Source organism: Monodon monoceros, unplaced genomic scaffold (genome assembly GCF_005190385.1).
Source record: "Monodon monoceros isolate NGI ecotype Baffin Bay Population unplaced genomic scaffold, NGI_Narwhal_1 Super_Scaffold_4, whole genome shotgun sequence".
In the NCBI taxonomy this organism is placed as follows: domain Eukaryota; kingdom Metazoa; phylum Chordata; class Mammalia; order Artiodactyla; family Monodontidae; genus Monodon; species Monodon monoceros.
This window is the reverse complement of record NW_021703781.1, coordinates 52,103,276-52,123,344: the sequence shown is the minus strand read 5'-3', so window position 1 is coordinate 52,123,344 and position 20,069 is coordinate 52,103,276. Positions and strand designations below refer to the sequence as shown.

Below are 20,069 nucleotides of genomic sequence, written 5' to 3'. Positions count from 1 at the left end.
CATCAGCCAATTCCATCAAACATTTAAAGAAGAAATGACACAAACTTTTTCAGAAAACAGAAAAATAGGACACACTCCCCAACTCACTTTGTAAGGCCAGCACAACCTTGATACAAAACCTAATGAAGACAATATAAGAAAGAACAATTCCACGATAATCTCACTTATGAACATAAATGGAGAAACCTAAACAAACTATTAGCAAACCAAATTCGGTAATATATAAAAATGATAATACATTATTATAATATTGGGTTTATTCTAGAAATGCCCAGCTGGTTTAACATTAATCATTCATTCACTACATAAACAAAATAAAGGAGAAAAATTATATGATTGTCAAAAAATTTTGATGAAATTAAGCACAGACTCATGATAATAAATAAATAACCCTTAGCAAACTAAGAATAAGAAGATATCGCCTGAATTTGATAGTTTATGCCAAAATGATGGGTGGGGAAAGATACCATTTTTAAATTTTCTTTACCCTGATAACTTCTAAAGTTAAGATTCTGTTCATGTTTATTAGTCATTTAGACCCCTCTTCTATGAATTACTTTGTTATATCTTTTGACAAATTTTTTTTCAGTTTATGGCTTGTCTTTTATTATTACTTTTAAAGTTTTACATTTATTTGTTATTTATTTATTTATTATGAATGGGTAGTATGTTCACGAGTCAAAAATCCAGAAAATACAAAAAAGCATACAGTGAAAAGTTTCTCTCCCACTCCTGTTCTTTCATCCAGTTCCTCTCTCCAGAGGCACTGTGACTTCATTTTTTGAGAACTTTGTTTATAATGTTACTTGTTGAACAGACATTTAAAATTTTAATGTAGTTAAATGTTTCAATCTTTTCTTTGTGGATTGTGCATTTTATGTCATGTTTAAGAAGTCTTTTTTCTGCCTCATTAATTTATTCTTTTTAAAGTTTGACTTTTTTGGAAGGGAATCTAAACAAGAATGTATATATGTACATGTATAACTGGTTCACTTTGCTGTACAGCAGAAACTAACACAACATTGTAAAGCAACTATATTCCAATAAAAATTTAAAAAATTGGCTTTTCATATTTGGATCTTTATTCTGTCTGGAATTTATTTTTTGTGTATGACGTGAGGTAGGGATCACCCTTCCTTTTATATTATAAAACTGCTTGTCCTTATACTGTTTATATTGTGTGATTGTTTTGTCTAATACAACTTTCAGTGTGATGGGAGACTGCTCTTGCGTTTCATCTATGTGTTGGCAAATACAATTCACTTGGTCCAGTTTTTAATTTCTGTTTTGTTCCTACTTGCAGATGAGTGCTTAGAGTCCTAATAAGTACTGCCTTTCAGGCCCCATAATGTGCCCTTGTGTCCTCTAACATGTCTGGAATTTGTGTAGGCTGTGATGGGGCAGGGAAAGGAGGGTTTCTTTGTTACAACGAACAAGGAGAAAGCTTTTTTCCTGTCTCTTCGATTTACCAATGCCTCATCAGAAGCTTTCAGCATTTATGTAAGAAATTAATTTTTTTCTTAAACTTGAGCAAACTTAGAGTTTGTTTTAAAATTAGATACTGTAGAGGAGGAAGTTGTTTTTGCTTAAAAATAGTATTTTTCTTTTTCTTTAGCCCTTCTCTTAAGTTCTTGACCATGTTCTGTGATATTCTCAGCTTTGTATTGTGGTACTATGTATTCCTTGGAAAGAGATTAGCGGACTTTGTGATATGGGGATAATTTAAAAACATAACCTACTATATCTGTCTTTTCCATCTCTTATCTTCCATTTTACTTCCTTTTCTTAACCACTTCTCTCCCTTACTTTTTGTTTTACCACATGCTCCACTCAGAAAAAGTGAAGGAGAGGAAAAAAAAAAGAACTAGGTTAAAGAAATTAAAGTGAGACAAAACAAAAGTGAATGATTATGGGAATGAAGGGGAGAAAAAGCAGAAGGGGAAAAGAAACTGAGATTGCTTGTTTGTTACTTGTGTATTAGGACTCCTAAGGTGTCTCTTTCTTGTGTTCCTTGTGAATAGGTAGGGGCAGCCTTGAACTTATTTATTCTCCTACCTATTCTACCTATTTCGGAGGGAGCAGACCGCAAGGTAGAAAGGATTCTGTTGAGAAACGATGTAGTAGGGTTTTGTGCCTCCGGCTCCTTTCTACTTGTCTATTTGATCCAGTTTAGTGCCTGAAGGTCAACTGTGATATAAGTTTTGGAATCTCAACTGAGTCTTACTCTGGATATTAGTAAACTAAAGATCTGGAGGTTATATGTATGTATGTGTTTCTACTTTAAGAATATAATGGATGCTATTCATGTACATTTATATGTTAGAATTAATTTGATCTGAATTCTGTTTTTCAGAATTAAAAGGGATGTGACATCCATAAAAGCTTAGATCTGATAAATTATAAGACTCTTTTCGGTGCTAACCCATTTCATGATTTTCTGGCTCTCTCAGTAGAGTAGTAATTTCTCATTGGCAGTGATTATAAGTAATAGTTGTCTATTGACTCATTTCTTGACTGAAATAAGCTGACATTAAAAAGAAAGGCTTTGTCAATGCTTAGGATGAAATTGCTTTTGATTTTATTTGGCTTGTATTATAATCATTTGCCAATGATTATACAGGGAAAATTATACAGGAATTTATACAGGAAAAATAACCTTAGTGTATAAAAAGGTTGAGGAAACAGCATTTTAAGTTCTCTTTCTTTAATGACTTTTTGGCTTGAAAATACACATAATTTTTATGTAAATTCTTGTGTTATCATTTTAGAGAAAAGAAATTTAGTAGCCACCAACTGAAGATTTGGGCTGTTGAATAAAATTATGTAATAACTTTTCAGGGAAGTAGAGATGAACTTTGAAATTTACCCATGCCTTGTTTTCATTATACCATGTTAAAAGTGATCCATGTAGGACTTCCCTGGCGGTGCAGTGGTTAAGACTCCGCACTTCCACTGCAGGGGAGCTAAGATCCCACATGCCATGTGGTGTGGCCAGAAAAAAAAAAGTTCCATGTAGTATTGGCAAAGTGTGTTAAAGATTAGTTATATTTAATGTTTAGAGATATCATTTTTCCTGGAACAGTGCTTTGGTACCTGGGGTGTTGTGGAAACTTTTAAGTTGTGATTGTTTTTATTGTGGGAATGTTTGATTGAGTCAGGTGGATTTCAGCTTTGTCTGACAGATGTGATGACTTGTCCTTTCTGGCTTGTGTTACATTTACTCATTGGTTGTATAATAGATGGCTGTTTATATAATGAAAATTAGAATAAGCCATTAGAGATGATTGATAATGGATACAAACAAGTGGTTATGTGTCTGCTACAAGAGATGGAATAATACAGTTCTTATATGTAACATGTTAAAATTAGAAAACAATAGGGAAGAAAATATTTCTGAGAGTCAGAGGAGCTTTGCTAGAAGTATAGCCCAAATAATTTAGGAGTGGAAAACCAGCTAAGATCAGGGGCCAACAGAACATATCTGCTGAGTATTACTCAGTGATAGAAGAGTAAAATTAGAAGCAAAATACAGAATATTTTTAAGTGCCTTAGAGAGGAAGAACCTGTCTGAGCAAAGTTTGGACTTAGACGATGGGCCAAAGCCATCCAGAATGAAGGATTTTAAAATAAAACCCGTTTCTGAACCTTGGCAAGGCTGAATTAATATCTATTTTATGTACCTGTAAGTGCCTTCCATTCTAGTGAAGGGTTTTTGGTTATGAGGAACAGAATCCAAAGCGCCTGGCTCAGTTGAAGGGGACTGATTATAAGGAAACACCTGCCTGTGTAGGGACCCAGGAACCAAAGAAGCCTAAGGGTAGAGTAAATGTTTTCAAAATGTCTACTATACTGTTTAGATATAGTTTTAGCTCTTCAGTAGTCTCATGCTCACTGTCACATGGTTTCTGTGGCATTTGCGACTAGCCTGTGTTACTGTCAGCAGTTAATCGCTGGATGGAAAATACCATACAGTGCTGGCTATACTCCCAGGAAGGCCTTAATTTAATGACTACCCATTGCTGTGTTGGGGGAACAGCTGCAGGTCTGATGTTTTACAAGAATTTAATGGTAATAGTTTAGGGTTTGACTGTTTTAATAAGGAAAGTGGTCTGTGTGACTGCCAGTTCTAATATACTTTTAGACTCAGGAGGCTGTAAGGATCTCTATCTTCTTGCAGTGAATGCCTAAAATTAAGAGGCAAATTCAGGTCATATCATAGAGGCTATTTGGTGTCTTCTTTAAACTAAAATTCTAAGTATCTAGGTGGATATAACCTAAACAGCAACAAGCCCAAATTGTCTTCTTTTATGCAGTCAGCAGATTGGGGATTAGGTTTTCAAAAGACCAGTCTGTAGATTAGCCCACAGAAAGAATGAATAATTGTATGGTTGAGAGGGAATGCGAAACCCATATTAAAAATTATCCCCCCAAAGATTCTTCTGTTTCATGTTTTCAGAGATGCCATCTGCAATTTTGTTATCTGCAATGACTCTTCCCTTCGAAGTCAGCCCATTATCTTCAATCCTGACTTTTTTGTGGAGAAACTCCGACATGAGAAACCTGAGGTGTTCACCGAGTTGGTGGTCAGCAATATCACAAGGCTCATCGACTTGCCTGGAACTGAGTTGGCTCAGCTGATGGGAGAAGTGGACCTTAAGTTGCCTGGTGGGGCCGGCCCGGCATCAGGATTCTTCCGGTCTCTAATGTCTCTCAAGCGAAAGGGTAGGAGATGTATCTGTGAAGGGGGCAGGTCTCAGCTGCTCCCTGGGCTTCATTCTGAACATCTGCATGTTCATGGAGGAGTTTCTATTATTATAAAGCACTTTTTGTCATTTTTCATTTACATGAGTAGTAAAACCTTAAGTAATATTAATAAAAATTATAAAAACGGTCTAGATAAATTAAAGCATATATATCAGTCCCCAAGACATAACATGATTAGTTTAGGTAGTTATCAGGGGCACCTTGATTTTCATGCCCTATTAATACTATACTAAAATAATATTAAAGATACAAAGTTTCACAGCTGGTGAGTACAGTAAAGAAAGTTTGAACATTTTTTTATTGCAGTAGTTCTCAAATGTTTTCATTCCATGGAATGCTTTGATAAGGCAAATACCTATGAATCACCCAAAAAAAGCCTTCTCAGAAATAAGTTATTAGTGATATATATAATAAATTATGACTATTAACACTGCTTTTGATAAGATGTTAAAGAGGTACTATTTTGTTTTTTAATTTTTTTTAATTAATTTATTTTTTAAAATAAATTTATTTATTTATTTTTTATTTTTGGCTGTGTTGGGTCTTCGTTGCTGTGCACTGGCTTTCTCTAGTTGCGGTGACCGGGGGCTACTCTTTGTTGCGGTGCGCAGGCTTCTCATTGCGGTGGCTTTTCTTGTTGCGGAGCACGGGCTCTAGGCACGCAGACTTCAGTAGTTGTGGCACGTGGGCTCAGTAGTTGTGGCTCGCGGGCTCTAGAGCTCAGGCTTAGAGTTGTGGCACACGGGCTTAGTTGCTCCACGGCATGTGGGATCTTCCTGGGCCAGGGCTCGAACCCATGTCCCTTGCATTGGCAGGCAGATTCTTAACCACTGAGCCACCAAGGAAGCCCCTGTTTTTTTAAATATTAGGAAATCCTGAGGGCAGCAAAAAAAGTTTAAACATTATAACAGATCAGACCCTATACCAACTCTAGTGGATAATCTATCATGCTCTGACAATCATGGGTCTAAGTTCTATTTTTTGTTTGTTTTTAAATTACATATCAATATTCTAGGTATTGTTACTTAAATAAGAAGATGGTCTTTGCCTTCAAGGAACCTACCATCTAAGATTAAACTCGCAGAGAGTTGATTGAGAGTTTTCTGATTACATTTTCTGGTACACTTCCAACTTTAAGGTTTTTGTTTACTGACCCTGTGAAAATACTTGCTAAACTGTAACATAATATACTTAAGGGGTATGTTGCTTTTAAGTATGCTGATTTTGTACTATTTGTGGAAAATATAGCTTTGTTCTATTGTATGGTTTTTTTCAGAAAAAGGAGTAATATTTGGATCCCCACTGACAGAGGAAGGCATTGCCCGTATATACCAACTGATTGAATATCTACACAAAAGTAAGACTACTTGAAATTTTGTCATTCTTTGTTAATGAAGAATTGTCAGTTTTCTACTGGGAGCTAACATCCTTGAGTTAGCAATTGTTAGGTGACAATTAACCATCAACAAAGACACTAATCAATGATAATTTCAGGTGGTATGTTTCTAAATATATTTCCTTTTAAATTTCATCTCATGTATTGATTTCTTTTATACTCTTAAAGATATATATACATTAGATAGTGTCTATGAAATCACAATTTCCCCTTGACTGAAAGAGACATTTCTTCTGTAAAAATACGTTGCTCAAAAAAAAAAAAAAAAAAAAAAAATACGTTGCTCCTTTATAACATTTACTCCAGGGAGCATAATTTATTGCCAAAGATGCTTTTCATCTCTAGAATTCTCTGATTAAAATATACTCTTCACTTAATTCCTTTTTCATTTTTTTAGTAGTCATACTGGTTATTTCATTGCTCTAAGTGTTTGGCAGAGCTGAGTGTATATGAAATGTGTGGCTTTATGTGATGTCTTGATAAATTTGACACTAACACTTATTTATGTCTTATTCTATATGGGACATTGTGCTAGGAGCTAGAGCAGAGGTTGCAAACTGACAGCCTAAGAGTTTAAGTCATCTATATTCATATTTTGTTTGTTTGGCAAAGGATTAAATTAAAAATAAAATAACTTATCAGTCTTTTAAAATGGAAACAGTCCAGGTTTTCAACTTCTTTGGATAATAGGAAATAATAGGAAGATCTAGCATCCTTGGGCCCTGTTGCCACTTGGACACAGTCAGCTGGAGCACAGGTAGGTGCTCCTCAGTTTGTTAGGGTTCCTGTTCATTCATTTACTGTTACCAGCCTGGCCTTGTAGGCATTTGAACTTGGACCCCTGAATTAGGGGGTTATACAAAGAAATATGGACCTAAGCTAAAAACATAACTCTCATGCTTCTTCCAGGTCAAACCAAAACAATATGTCTCATCTTTTTTATCCCCTTAGATTAGCTTAAAATATAGGTGGGAGGGAAGAATCGTTTAGTTGGGATGACCCTGAGCTTCTGGGAATCTCTTAGACTGAAAGGTGATCTGATAGGTTAGAGTTTTAATTCCTGGGGCAGCACAGAGACTCTAGATTCATTTTAGGCTGGGAAACTGTTTTACAGGAGCAATGAACCCCCACAGATGAACTCGGCCCCTCCAGCAAAGTCTGAGATGACCCACGGGAAGGGGCCTTCAGGGAGATTTGGCTTTCTTCCAACTTATTTTTCAAGCCCATTCTGACTATTAAGGTTAAATTCAGGGAGTGAGGAGGGATAAATTAGGAGTTTGGGATTAACAATATACACACTACTATATATAAAATAGATAACCAACAAGGACCTACTGTATAGCACAGGGAACTATACCCAATATCTTGTAATAACCTATAATGGAAAGAATCTAAAAAAGAATATATATATATATCTATATCTTACTTTGCTGTACACCTAAAACTAACACAACACTGTAAATCAACTATATTTCAACAGAAAATTTAAAAAAAAAAGGTTAAATTCAGTTTCCAGGTGTGCCTCAGGAGGTTCAGTGACTCCTGGGTGGACCACGTCTCAGTCTGGGAGATCTCTGGGTACTCAGGAATGTTCAGATATGTTTCCTCAGGGGCCAGTAGGTTCTAAACTAATCTGGGAAGAAAGACAGAAACGTCCTTCAAGTTCTTTGTAAAGGGTCTTTCAAGTATAAAGTAGTCTTTTAGATGACTTATTTTAATCATAATTCCTCTTTTTATTTCCTTTTTCATGTCCTCTGTTTCTCTTCCATGCTGAACAGACTTGAGAGTAGAGGGTTTGTTTAGAGTACCAGGGAATAGTGTCCGACAGCAGATTTTAAGGGATGCTCTCAATAATGGAACTGATATCGACTTGGAATCAGGGGAGTTTCACTCAAATGATGTTGCTACCTTGCTGAAGATGTTTCTAGGAGAGTTACCTGAGCCCCTGCTGACACATAAACATTTCCATGCACACCTCAAAATTGCTGGTGAGTATAGGAGGTGAGAAAGAGATGTGAATACATTTCTTTCAATTTAGTAAAGTCATCTGGAATATTCTGTTGTTTGTAACCCACAGCAATGCTTCTGTTAATATTGTTTGACTTCATGATATTTCTGGGCTCTCTGAATACTCATAAGCATTGGCTAGTTATGGTTGATTTGGTCAAAATTTTTTTCTGTGGAATAAACTTCTTTGAAGATAAAGTCTGGATTTTACCTATTTTTGTATTCCTGATGGATCCTAGCATTGTGCTGTGAACATTTTAGTTGCTTAATTAATGTATGCTTTTCACTGGATTGATTGACACACCCAAATCAATTACCCAAATCAGTAGTCACAGTTTTGTATATTTGCCTTAGTTTGAGGCTTTTGCTAAGTATTAATATGCCTCAGTTGAGATCATCTCTACTCTTGGAAATTTGCTTCTTATAAATAATTTTACTTGTTTTCTAAATAGGCAATACATTCACATGAATTAAAATTCAAAAGGTTCAAAGAGTATACAGTGAAAAGCCTCTTTCCCACTCCTGTTCCCAGCACTCAGTTTTTCTTCCCAGAGGGAACCAATGCTATTGATTTCTAATGTATCCTTACAGAGATATTTTAGACACTTACAAACACCTACATATATTCTTTTTCTTTCTTTTTATGTAATGGTAGGGTGTTATACACATGGTTCTGTGGTTTGCTTTTTTCATTTACTGTGTTTTGGAGAATGTTCCATTTTCAGCTCATAAATAGTTTCCTCTTTCTCCTTTGTGCTTGTGTTATTCATTCTTAAATTGCACAGCTGTTATGCTGCAGTAGGCTCTAAGTGCACACAGCATCCACATCCATACTATATTTACTTAGTTTTCTACCCTTGAGTCTTTTACTCTTGCTTCTAATTTTAAGGAAAATAAATAGAAAATTTTTTTCTTTTGAATAATTTTTACTACTTAAAATAAAAACCGAGTTTTGAATTTCTAAAATCTAATAAGATTAGATTTTTTTTTAGCACTTTCAGGAACAGTTTAGATGATACAAATGAGAAAATATTACTAGAATGTTACATAACTTTACAGTTATTTTGGGGGAGAAATAAAGTTGTTGGATATTTGAAAAAGATATGGGAAATATTGATAAGTTCTTTTTATAAGGGTTAACATGAAGAATGCTTGTTCTGTTTGCTTTCCTGTTGAGTTTATTTAGTGCAGTATCTGAAACCGCCCCTCCACCACCCCATGATTCACTGTTCTTTGATATCATACTGAGGTATGGCACAGGTGTATCGTTTGGTACCCCTTGCTGATAACTGGGAGGGATTTTTGTTTTCAATTTCATATTAACAGGGAACAGTTTCTAGAAATATTATCTGCCTTTCCTAAACCTGGAATTATTTTTGAAGTTAAACAGTTTCAACAACACGTTGTTATCATTTTCAGGTCTATATGAATTATACCCAAATGGTTTTCAGTGTCTTTTGAAATTCTGATTATCTAGGGGACTGTTTTTATTGATCACCTGTGTAGCTTGTTAGGGGAGAAACAATGATTCTGACTCCATAAGGAGCTGCCTGGATCATCCTGTTATCAGGGCATAATTCACTCTCATATTTTTTTAGCAGTAAAATATCTTGGTGAGGAAATGTGAAGGGGGTGGCATTATTAAAGATATGTGTGGACATGTTTTCATTTCTCTTGAGTATATACCTAGGAATGGGATTGCTAAGTCATATGGTAACTCTATGTTTAACTTTTTGAGGAACTGCCAGACAGTTTTCCAAAGTGATCACACCATTTTACATTCCCACCAGCAGTGTAGGAGAGTTTAATTTTCTCAACATTCTTGGCAACACTTGTTATTGTCAGTCTTTTTGACTATAGCCACACCTCCGGTTATGAAGTAGTATCTCATTTTGGTTTTGATTTACATTTCTCTGATAGCTAATGATACTGAGTATACAAATGCTTACTGGCCACTTGTATATCTTCTTTGGAGGAATGTTTATTTAAGTCTTTTGCCCATTTTTGATGGGGTTTTTCTCTTTTAATTATTGAGTTGTATTGACATTATTTTGTTATTATATTTTGCTATAATCTCTATTTATGCTTGATTCTTTTTTTTTCTTTCTTTGATTATAATAAATAGTAGGAGCATTGATTTTTTTTCTTGCTTGTATTTTCTCCCTCCTTTGCAATCACCTCTTTTGTCCTCAAGATTTGATGCAGTTTGATGATAAAGGAAACAAGACCAATGTACCAGATAAAGAGCGGCAAATTGAGGCTCTTCAGTTGCTATTCCTCATTCTCCCTCCACCCAATCGTAACTTGCTGAAGTTATTGCTTGATCTCCTGTACCAGACAGCAAAGAAACAAGACAAGAATAAGATGTCTGCCTATAACCTTGCCCTTATGTTTGCGCCCCATGTCTTGTGGCCAAAAAATGTAAGTGTTGAGGGAAAAAGGAAAGACTGCTTGGTTTTCTTGGGCTGGCCCTCGTCCTATGGCTGTACCTTGGTGAGGTTATCAAGGGCCCAAGGTCTAGTCTTCAGCTTTACAAGGCTAGGAACTTCCTTTATTAGTTCATTTAAGAGTTATTAAACCTGAGGGGGCCAATTCCTGTTAATCTTGCTTATAAATTATAAGTCAGTCTCTTGACAGACCTGATTAGCAATTTATTAGTGGAAATTCTTAGTGGAAAATATAGCTACTAAATAAACTAGAATACTGATTTTGGCTGGTCAATGTAAATTCCTTCTTAACATGAAAGCCTTCTTGGGAAATCAAATTGATTTCTGAAGATTGAATGGTATAAATTTAGAATAGAGCTGTATGATCTTACAGGATAGTGTCACTGAGCTTTTAGATAAAATGACACAGAGAGCAATCCTGCCTTGTTGTAGCTTTTCTATATCCTATAGATATACTCTCCTTAAATAAAGCTGAATATGCTTCTTATTACTGAGACCATGCCCTTCTTAGTGACTTACACGAGAAGTACATTATCTAAAGGCTTTTGAACTAATTCTTGGCCTGGAAGCACATAGCTTCATATTCCTGTCCATTCATAAAATAGGTTTTATTGTATGATGGAATTAGAGTCAGGATAACTGGGTTGGAAGCTGCAAACCCCTGTTAACTGTGTCCTTTCCTCTTTCTATGCGTAGGCTCCTCCTCTGTAAGCTGGGCATAATAGCACCTTTTCCACTTACTTGACAGGATTGTTGGGAAGATAATAGAAATAGATGGGATATAGTGACTTATAAAAGATTTTGGGGATTATAGGAAATGAGAAAAGGAAGATAAAGGAGAGAGGTTGTGTAAGATGTTTTGCCTAACAAGCAACTAGTGAAAAAATAATATAAAGTTCTGGGCCAGGAAGAGCTTCTGCCCAGAGAAAGGTTGATGAGGGGGAGGTGTGTGAGAAGAAAAAGACACACCGACATTTGTCCATGTTAAGGAGATAAAGCCTCATAGTGAAAGAATTTTAGAACGAGCTCACTGAGACTGAAAAGGAGTGAGTGATCTATGACTGTAAAGAGAAGCATTGACTGTAAAGAGAAGCCTGTGAGAGAGGTCTTAGTATAAGCAAACATTAAGTAACAAAGATACATGTTGAGGATGCGGGCTTTGGGATAGTAGATATGCTGAAGTGCTTAAAAAAAAGGCAGGGGAAACAACAGAAGGTAATCAGTGACCATGTGACTGTGTTTTTAAGAAACGGATGTCACCTCTGGTATCAATTAGTAGTGACAGTTCTCTTTCGTCTTTGGAGAAACTGTAGTTTCTCTAGAGAGCAATGTCCTTGGTGATTGTTACAGATTCTATTCTTCTTTCCCCTTTTCCCAGGGTAGATCTTCTTTAGTAACTCTGCATGTATGTCTGATTATCAGGAAGAATTAGGAAATGAAGATTGGTTCTCAAGGATTTCCTGATCACTTCAGGGACACATGGTTCTTCCTAGATTATATCATCTCTAGTGGAAACCTGCTGAACCAAAAAACCTTTCCAGAATTAAATGTTGTATTAGAGTCAGCTTTCTTGGAGATAGAAACTATCATATGTTTGAAAGAATTAGCTTACTGATAAGTAAATGGGAATATCTGCCTTCTACCTCCCAGCTTTTCAACTCCCTTTTTTGGTTTCTTTTGCTCTGAATAGGTCACTGCAAATGACCTTCAAGAGAATATCACAAAGTTAAACAATGGGATGACTTTTATGATTAAACACTCTCAGAAACTTTTTAAGGTAGGTAATGAATGGGATTTGGGTAGTGACAGGACAAGGAGGATGGAACACGGTGGGATCCTGAGAGGGCTATAAAGATGACTAGATAAGAAAGGCCCTGACTGGAAATGGAAACCAGATCGGACAGTGGTAAAACTCAGAGGGAACAACTAAGGTGGGGAAGAATATGGAGGTACCTAGAAGCTGAGTAGGGCTCTGCCCCCTGGGCAATTGGCTCCATGCCCGAGTCATCCTTCCTTTTTCATGAAAGACAGCAGATGTTGGAAGCAGAGTACTTTTATCCTGTCTGCTTCCAGCCAGTAGAATTTTGACAGCCTCCTTTCATCTTGTATTTATTGTCCTTTTTAGTACAAACTAGCAGTGTGTCTGTCAACATGATTTTCTCAATAACTTAGTGGGTCTCTGTGGATTTTAGTGGGATTCACTCAGAAGATAAATTTAAAGATAAACCCATCTCTTTCTTGGACTCTTGCTGAGAAGGCTGAGGGACAATACCTTTAAGCTTCCTGGAGGCCCTCTGGTTGGATTGAGAGTATCTGGTAGGCATACCTTTTACTCTTTGAAAGGGCCCTTTGTGTAACTGAATATTCTGACCTTTTAATGTTTCTAAGATTTTTAGCAAAAAGTTGCATAGTCACATCCTTGGCCTTTTCTTTAGAGTATACTTTCCTGATGGTGAATTTCTTAATTTTAGCATCTTTTGCCATCTGGAAAGGCTGAGAATTTTTTTTTTTTTTTTGCGGTATGTGGGCCTCTCACTGTTGTGGCCTCTCCCGTTGCAGAGCACAGGCTCCGGACGCACAGGCTCAGCGGCCATGGCTCACGGGCCTAGCCGCTCCGCGGCATGTGGGATCTTCCCGTACCGGGGCACGAACCCATGTCCCCTGCATCGGCAGGCAGACTCTCAACCACTGCGCCACCAGGGAAGCCCAAGGCTGAGAATTTTTAAGATCACTCAGTTCTGGTTCTTTTTTTGTCTTTCTTCAATTAAAAAAAAGAAAAATGTGGTAAAATACATATGACAACATTTACTATATGTGTACAGGCCAGTGGCATTAATTACATTCATATTATTATGTAAACCATCACCACCATCCATCACCAGAACTCTTTTCATCTTGCAAAACTGAAACGCTATCCCCATTAAACATAACTCCCCATTCATCCCTTCCCCTTGGCCCTGGCAACCACCATTCTACTTTCTGTCTGTACGATTTTGACCACTTTAAGTATGTCATAAAAGTAGAATCAATCAATTTTAGTGATTGGCTTATTTCCTTTAGCATAATGTCTTCAAGGTTCATCTATGTTGTAGCATTTGTCAGGATTTCCTTCCTTTTTAAGGCTGACATTTCATTCACTGTATATACCACATTTTGCTTATCCATTCATCTGTTGAGGACACTTGGGTTGCCTCCACATTTAGTGCTTGTGAATAATGCTTCTTTGAACATGGACATACAATATGTCTTCTAGACTCTGTTTTTAATTCTTTTGGGTATATAGTTGGCTCTCTGTATCTGTGGGTTCCCCATCCACAGATTCAACCAATGGCAGATTAAAAATATTTGGAAAAAAAATTCTAGAAAGTTCCAAAAAGCAAAACTTGAATTTGCTGCACACCAGCAACTATTTATATATCACTTACATTGTATTTACAACTATTTACATAGCATTTACATTGTATTAGGTATTATAAGTAATCTACAGATGATTTAAAGTATACAGGAAGATGTGTATAGGTTATATGCAGATACTGTGCCATTTTATATAAGGGACTTGAGTATCTGTGGATTTTGGTATCCATGGGGAAATCCTGGAACCAGTAACCTTGGATCCTGAGGTATGACTCTATACCCAGAAGTGGAATTGCTGGATCATATGGTAATTCTAACAGAACTGCCATACTGTTTTCCATAGTTGCTATAATGCTTACATTTTACCTTCTCACCAACAAGGCACAAGGGTTCCCATTACTTTGCATCCTCACCAACACTTGTTACTTTGTTTTGGGGATTTTTTTGATTATAGCTGTGTTAATGGTTGTGAGGTGGTAACTCATTGTAGTTTCAATTTGCATTTCCCTAATGATTAGTGATGTGATGTTGAACATCTTTTCATGTGCTTGTTGCTTATTTGCGTATCTTCTTTGGAGAAATGTCTATTCAAGTCCTTCGCCCGTTTTTTTTTTTTTGGCTGCACCATGCGGCTTGTGGGATCTTAGTCCCCTGACCAGGGATTGAACCCAGGCCACAGCAGTGAAAGCACCAAGTCCTAACCACTGGACCGGCAGGGAATTCCCACCCATGTTTGAATTGGGTTGTTTGCTTTTTTGTTATTGAGTTGCAGGTGTTCTTTATATATTCTAGATATTAATCCCTTATCAGATTTATGATGTGCAAGTATTTCCTCCCATTCTGTGGATTGCCTTTTACTCTGTTGATAGTGTCTTGCTGCAGAAAATTTTAAAATTTTTATGAAGTCCCATTTGTCTATTTTTTTCTTTTGTTGCCTGTGCCTTTGGTGTCATATGCAAGAAATCATTGCCAAATCCAATGCTGTGAAGCCTTTGCCCTTTACTTTCTTTTAAGAGTTTTATTGTTTAACATCTTACATTTATCTATTCTGGGTAATTTTTGTATATGGTATTAGGTAGTGGTCCAACTTCATTCTTTTGCATGTGGATATCCAGTTTTACCAACATCATTTTTGAAAAAACTGTCCTTTCCCCATTGAATAGTCTTGCCACTCTTGTTGAAAATCCGTATATTTGAGGGTTTATCTCTGGACTCTATTCTATTCAGTTGGTCTATATGTTTAGCTTTATGCCAGTACCATACTGTTTTGATTACTGTAGCTTTGTAGTAAGTTTTGAAATGAGGAAATGTGAGTCCTCTAGCATTGTTCTTTTTCAAGATTGTTTTAGCTATTGGGGGTCCATTGAGATTCCATATGAATTTTAGGATGGATTTTTCTATTTCCTTTTTTTTAATATATAAATTTATTTATATATTTATTTATTTTTGGCTGCGTTGGGTCTTTGTTGCTGTGTGTGGGCTTTCTCTAGTTGCAGCAAGCGGGGACTACTCTTGGTTGCGGTGCGTGGGCTTCTCATTGTGGTGGCTTCTCTTGTTGCGGAGCACAGGCTCTAGGTGCTCGGGCTTCAGTAGTTGTGACATGTGGGCTCCATAGTTGTGGCTTGCAGGCTCTAGAGTGCAGGCTCAGTAGTTTTGGTGCATGGTCTTAGTTGCTCCACAGCATGTGGGATCTTCCGGGACCAGGGCTCAAACCTGTGTCCCCTGCATTGGCAGGCGGATTCTTAACTATTGCGCCACCAGGGATGTCCCAATTTTTCTATTTCTACAAAAACTGTCGTTGGAATTTTGATAGGGATTGCAGTAGATTATTTTGGGTAGTATTGACATTTTAACAGTATTAAGTCTTCCAATCCATGAACAGGGGATGTCTTTCCATTTATTTATGTTGACTTTAATTTTTTTCGGCAATGTTTTGTAGTTTTCATTGTACAAATCTTTCATCTCCTTGGTTAAGTTAATTCCTAAGTATTTTATTCTTTTTGATGCTATTGTAAATGTAATTGTTTTCTTAATTTCCTTTTTGGATTGTTCATTGTTAGTGTATAGAAATACAACTGATTTTTGTGTGTTGACTTTGTATCCTGCTACTTTGCTGAATTTGTTTATCAGTTCTAACAATTTTTCTTTGAAATCTTTAGAGTTTTCTACATATAAGATCATATCATCTATGAACAGAGATAATGTTACTCCTTTCCAATTTGGCTCTCTTTTATTTCTTTTTCTTGCCTAGTTGCTCTGGCTAGTTTTGGTTCCTTTTTGTTTAACATAGTTTTTCCTTCAATTTGTCTCTCTTCTTACTTTATAGTAGCTTGATTCTGCAAGGCCAACAGGAGAGTCTCTCTAGTATGTGCTAACAAGATTCAGATGAAGATATATTTTATATATATCTTATATATAATACATATTTTATATATATAATGTATTATAAATGTATATATCATAATTTAATCACAGTTATGCCATCCCATCACTTTAGCATATTATATAACCTGATCATCACAGGAGCAACATTCAGTCATCAATATTCTGTTGGTTAGAAACAAGTCACAAGTCCATTCACACTCAGGAAGAGGGAATTATGCAGAATGTGAACATGGAGGCCACCGTAGGATTTACCCACTACAGGATGGCAAGTGATCCAATGTCCAGAGTTTAGAAATGACAGATCAGAATCTTTGATTTAGTAGGCTGTAAAACAAAGGGTCAGGGATGTATCTGGGGCTTAGGTGCTGAAGTCAAAGATCATGGTCAATTAGAATCAAGATCTAGGTAAGTGAATTAGAGCAGTAGACATAGGACAACAGGAGAAAGAATGGTTTTTAATGATGAACAAAGATCTTTAAAACCAGTTCTTTATATACTTCTCATTTAGGGGAAGAGCTAGTTCCAAAGCATGGATTTATAGGAATAAGTTGAGAGGAGTTGTGTGTACGGAGAGTGCAATTAACTGACAGTAGTTGTGAATCAAGATGGGGAATTTCTAGGTGCAGTTCCTAATAGAACTCTCCTTCTGTTGAGTTCTCTTGTTACCACTGATATGAGATTAACTTTTCATAGCCCACCACTCACAAGTTGAAAGAGAGGTGGGTTCTCAGAGATCTTATTGAATCTCATGGTTTCTAGCTTTTCCACCTTCTGATCTGTTTACCTGTAGAGCCCATTCTCTCTTGCTCATTGTCCAGTACAATTCAAATATGCAATGAAGTTGTACTTCACTGTGAAGGATTTTTTTAAAGTGACTTAAAACAACACAAATTTGTTATCTTACAGTTCTGTAGGTCAGAAGTCTGACATGAGTCTCACTGGGCTAAAATTAAGGTGTTGGCAGGGATGCAATCCTTTCTGGATGTTCTAGGGGAAAATCCGTTTACTTGCCTTTTCCAACTTCTACAGGTTGCCCACATTCCTTGGATCATAGTCCCCTACCTCCATCTTCAAGGCTAGCAATGTTGTGTCTTTCTGATCCTTCTTCCATAGTGATGTTTCCTTCTAACCACAGCTGGGAAAGGTTCTCTGCTTCTAAGGACCCATGTGATTATAGTGGACCTGCCTGGATAGCCTAGGATACTCTCCCCATTGCAAGGTCTTTAACTTAATCACACCAGCAAAGTCCCTTTTACTATGTCAGATAACATATCACTGTGGAGGATCTTGAGAATACAGATTGTACAAACCTTAGAGATAAAACATGAGTACAGTCTCCTAGATGTAATTTGGCTTGGTACAAGTTCTAATTATTAGTTTCTTTCAGACATTCTCTATTTTTACTCTTCCTTTCTCTTCCATAGATCCCTCTTTTAGCTCCTCATCCTTGGGGTTTTGATTCTTATTTGCTATTTACCTTCGTTTCCAGGCTAGTGTGAGCACTCTTTGAGCCTCTGTTTATCTCTAAAGGAGACAAAGAATGTCTTTTTTTTTTTTTTTTTTTTTTTGAGATTTATTTTAGTCTCAGGACTTTTCTCTTTGGATTTGAGTCAGAATCATTGTCCTTGTGGGCATCTGCTTCACCACTTTGGCTGAGTAGGTTCTTCCCTGAGCTGTTCCTGGATGAAAAATTGTTGATTGTTCTGTGTGCTCTATACTTATTCTGAGGTCCAACTTTACCCCAGATTTGTTCTTCTTGTGCTTTGTTGTCTTCCTTTTTATTTTAATAAATTAAAAAAAAATTATTCATTTATTTACTTAGGCTGCGCCGGGTCTTAGTTGCGGCACTCAGGATCTTCGTTGCCACGTGTGGGATCTTTTAGTTGCGGCATGCGGGCTTCTTAGTTGTGGTGTGTGGGCTTCTTAGTTGTAGCATGCGGACTCTTAGTTGCGGCATGCATGCAGGATCTAGTTCCCTGACCAGGGATCCAACCTGGGTCCCCTGCATTGGGAGCGTGGAGTCTTACCCACTGGACCACCAGGGAAGTCCCTTTGTTGTCTTTTTCTTGTTCTCAGGTTTCCTTGGGTGGACAGTTTACCTCCTAATCCTCAGATTCTATGTTGCCTCATTCTGTGTTCTTTGAATTTTTTTTCTCTAAAATTATTCCTAACTATTTATAGTTCTATCCTCTACTATTATCAGTCCATCTGACCTAGTCTGGTTTTCTCTCTTTTCAATAGGAGTCACCACATCTTTTCCTAGGGAATTATGACGTATATATAGTTGAGGCCAATTCCCATTTTATCTGGGAAGTCTTATGAACTGTAAAATACCTCGGACCCTCAGATTTTCATTTAAACCTGTCTGCTTCTGGCTCCCTTTCTGAGTATCCCTTCAGCTCATAGTATCTTTTTGGGGCAGAGGTTTTTTTTTTTGTTTTGTTTTTAAATGAAGTTATAGAATAGGTGATGTGGGCTGTCATATTCTTGTTTGGAGGAAATTTCCTTTGGCTCTGCTTTATAATTTACCAAGGTAAAAATTAAACTATATATAGCATAATGTCTTTGTCATGAGACTCTTTTTTGAAAACTTCTTTGTGAAGTTTTTCAAATATAGAGAAAAGTTGAAATAGTGAAACAGATAACTCTCAGATTCAACAAATGTCACCACTTGCCATATTTGCTTTATCTCTCTCTCTATATATATATATATTTTTTTAAATTAATTAATTAATTTATTGATTGATTGATTTTGCTGCGTTGGGTCTTCGTTGCTACGTGCAGGCTTTCTCTAGCTGCGGCGAGCGGGGACTGCTTCTCATTGCCGTGCGTGGGCTACTCATTGCAGTGGCTTCTCTTGTTGCGGAACATGGGCTCCAGGCACGCGGGCTCAGTAGTTGCTGCTCACAGGCTCTAGAGTGTAGGCTCAGTAGTTGTGGTGCACAGGCTTAGTTGCTCCGTGGCATGTGGGATCCTCCTGGGCCAGGGCTCAAACATGTGCCCCTGTGTCAGCAGGTGGATTCTTAACCACTGCACCACCAGGGAAGTCCTCTATATATTCATGCTTTTTTTTTTTTTTTTTGCCTGAACCACTGATATCATGATAGTTTGTCCTTTAATACTTAAGCATGCGTCTCCTAAGAATACGAATATTCTCCTAACAGTCACAGTATTGTTATCACATCTAAGAAGATTTACAAGAATTTCATATCAGCTAATATTCAGTTCATATTTAAATTCCCCAGTTGTCCTAAGAATGTATTTCATAGCTGCTTTTTTAAAAAATGTAAACTTGGACTTCCCTGGTGGCACAGTGGTTAAGAATCCACCCGCCAATGCAGGGGACACGGGTTTGAGCCCTGGTCCAGTAAGATCCCACACGCTGCAGAGTAACTAAGCCCGTGCGCCACAACTACTGAGTCTGCACTCTAGAGCCTGCGAGCCATAACTACTGAGCCTGCGTGCCACAATTACTGAAGCCCGCGCGCCCAGAGCCCGTGCTCCACAACAAGAGAAGCCATAGCATTGAGAAGCCCGCTCACTGCAACAAAAAGTAGCCGCCACTCGCCGCAACTAGAGAAAGCCCACACGCCGCAACTAGAGAAAGCCTGTGCACAGCAACGAAGACCCAATGCAGCCAAAATAAATAAATAAATTTATTTAAAAATATATAAAAAACATAAACTTGACATATATACACTACCAAATGTAAAATA

The 20,069-nt window shown here is 37.1% G+C and overlaps 1 protein-coding gene across 3 annotated transcripts in view; it reads left to right on the top strand.

Annotated features, from left to right (window-relative positions):
- ARHGAP19 (Rho GTPase activating protein 19) overlaps positions 1-20,069 on the top strand; it is a 61,491-nt gene that overhangs the window by 18,839 nt on the left and 22,583 nt on the right. For all 3 annotated transcript variants that reach the window (XM_029245816.1, XM_029245817.1, XM_029245815.1), the window contains exons 2-6: positions 4,457-4,722; positions 6,041-6,121; positions 7,939-8,148; positions 10,362-10,588; positions 12,305-12,391. In XM_029245816.1, coding sequence (XP_029101649.1) covers positions 4,457-4,722; positions 6,041-6,121; positions 7,939-8,148; positions 10,362-10,588; positions 12,305-12,391 — 871 coding nt within the window. The remainder of the gene's footprint in view (positions 1-4,456; positions 4,723-6,040; positions 6,122-7,938; positions 8,149-10,361; positions 10,589-12,304; positions 12,392-20,069) is intronic.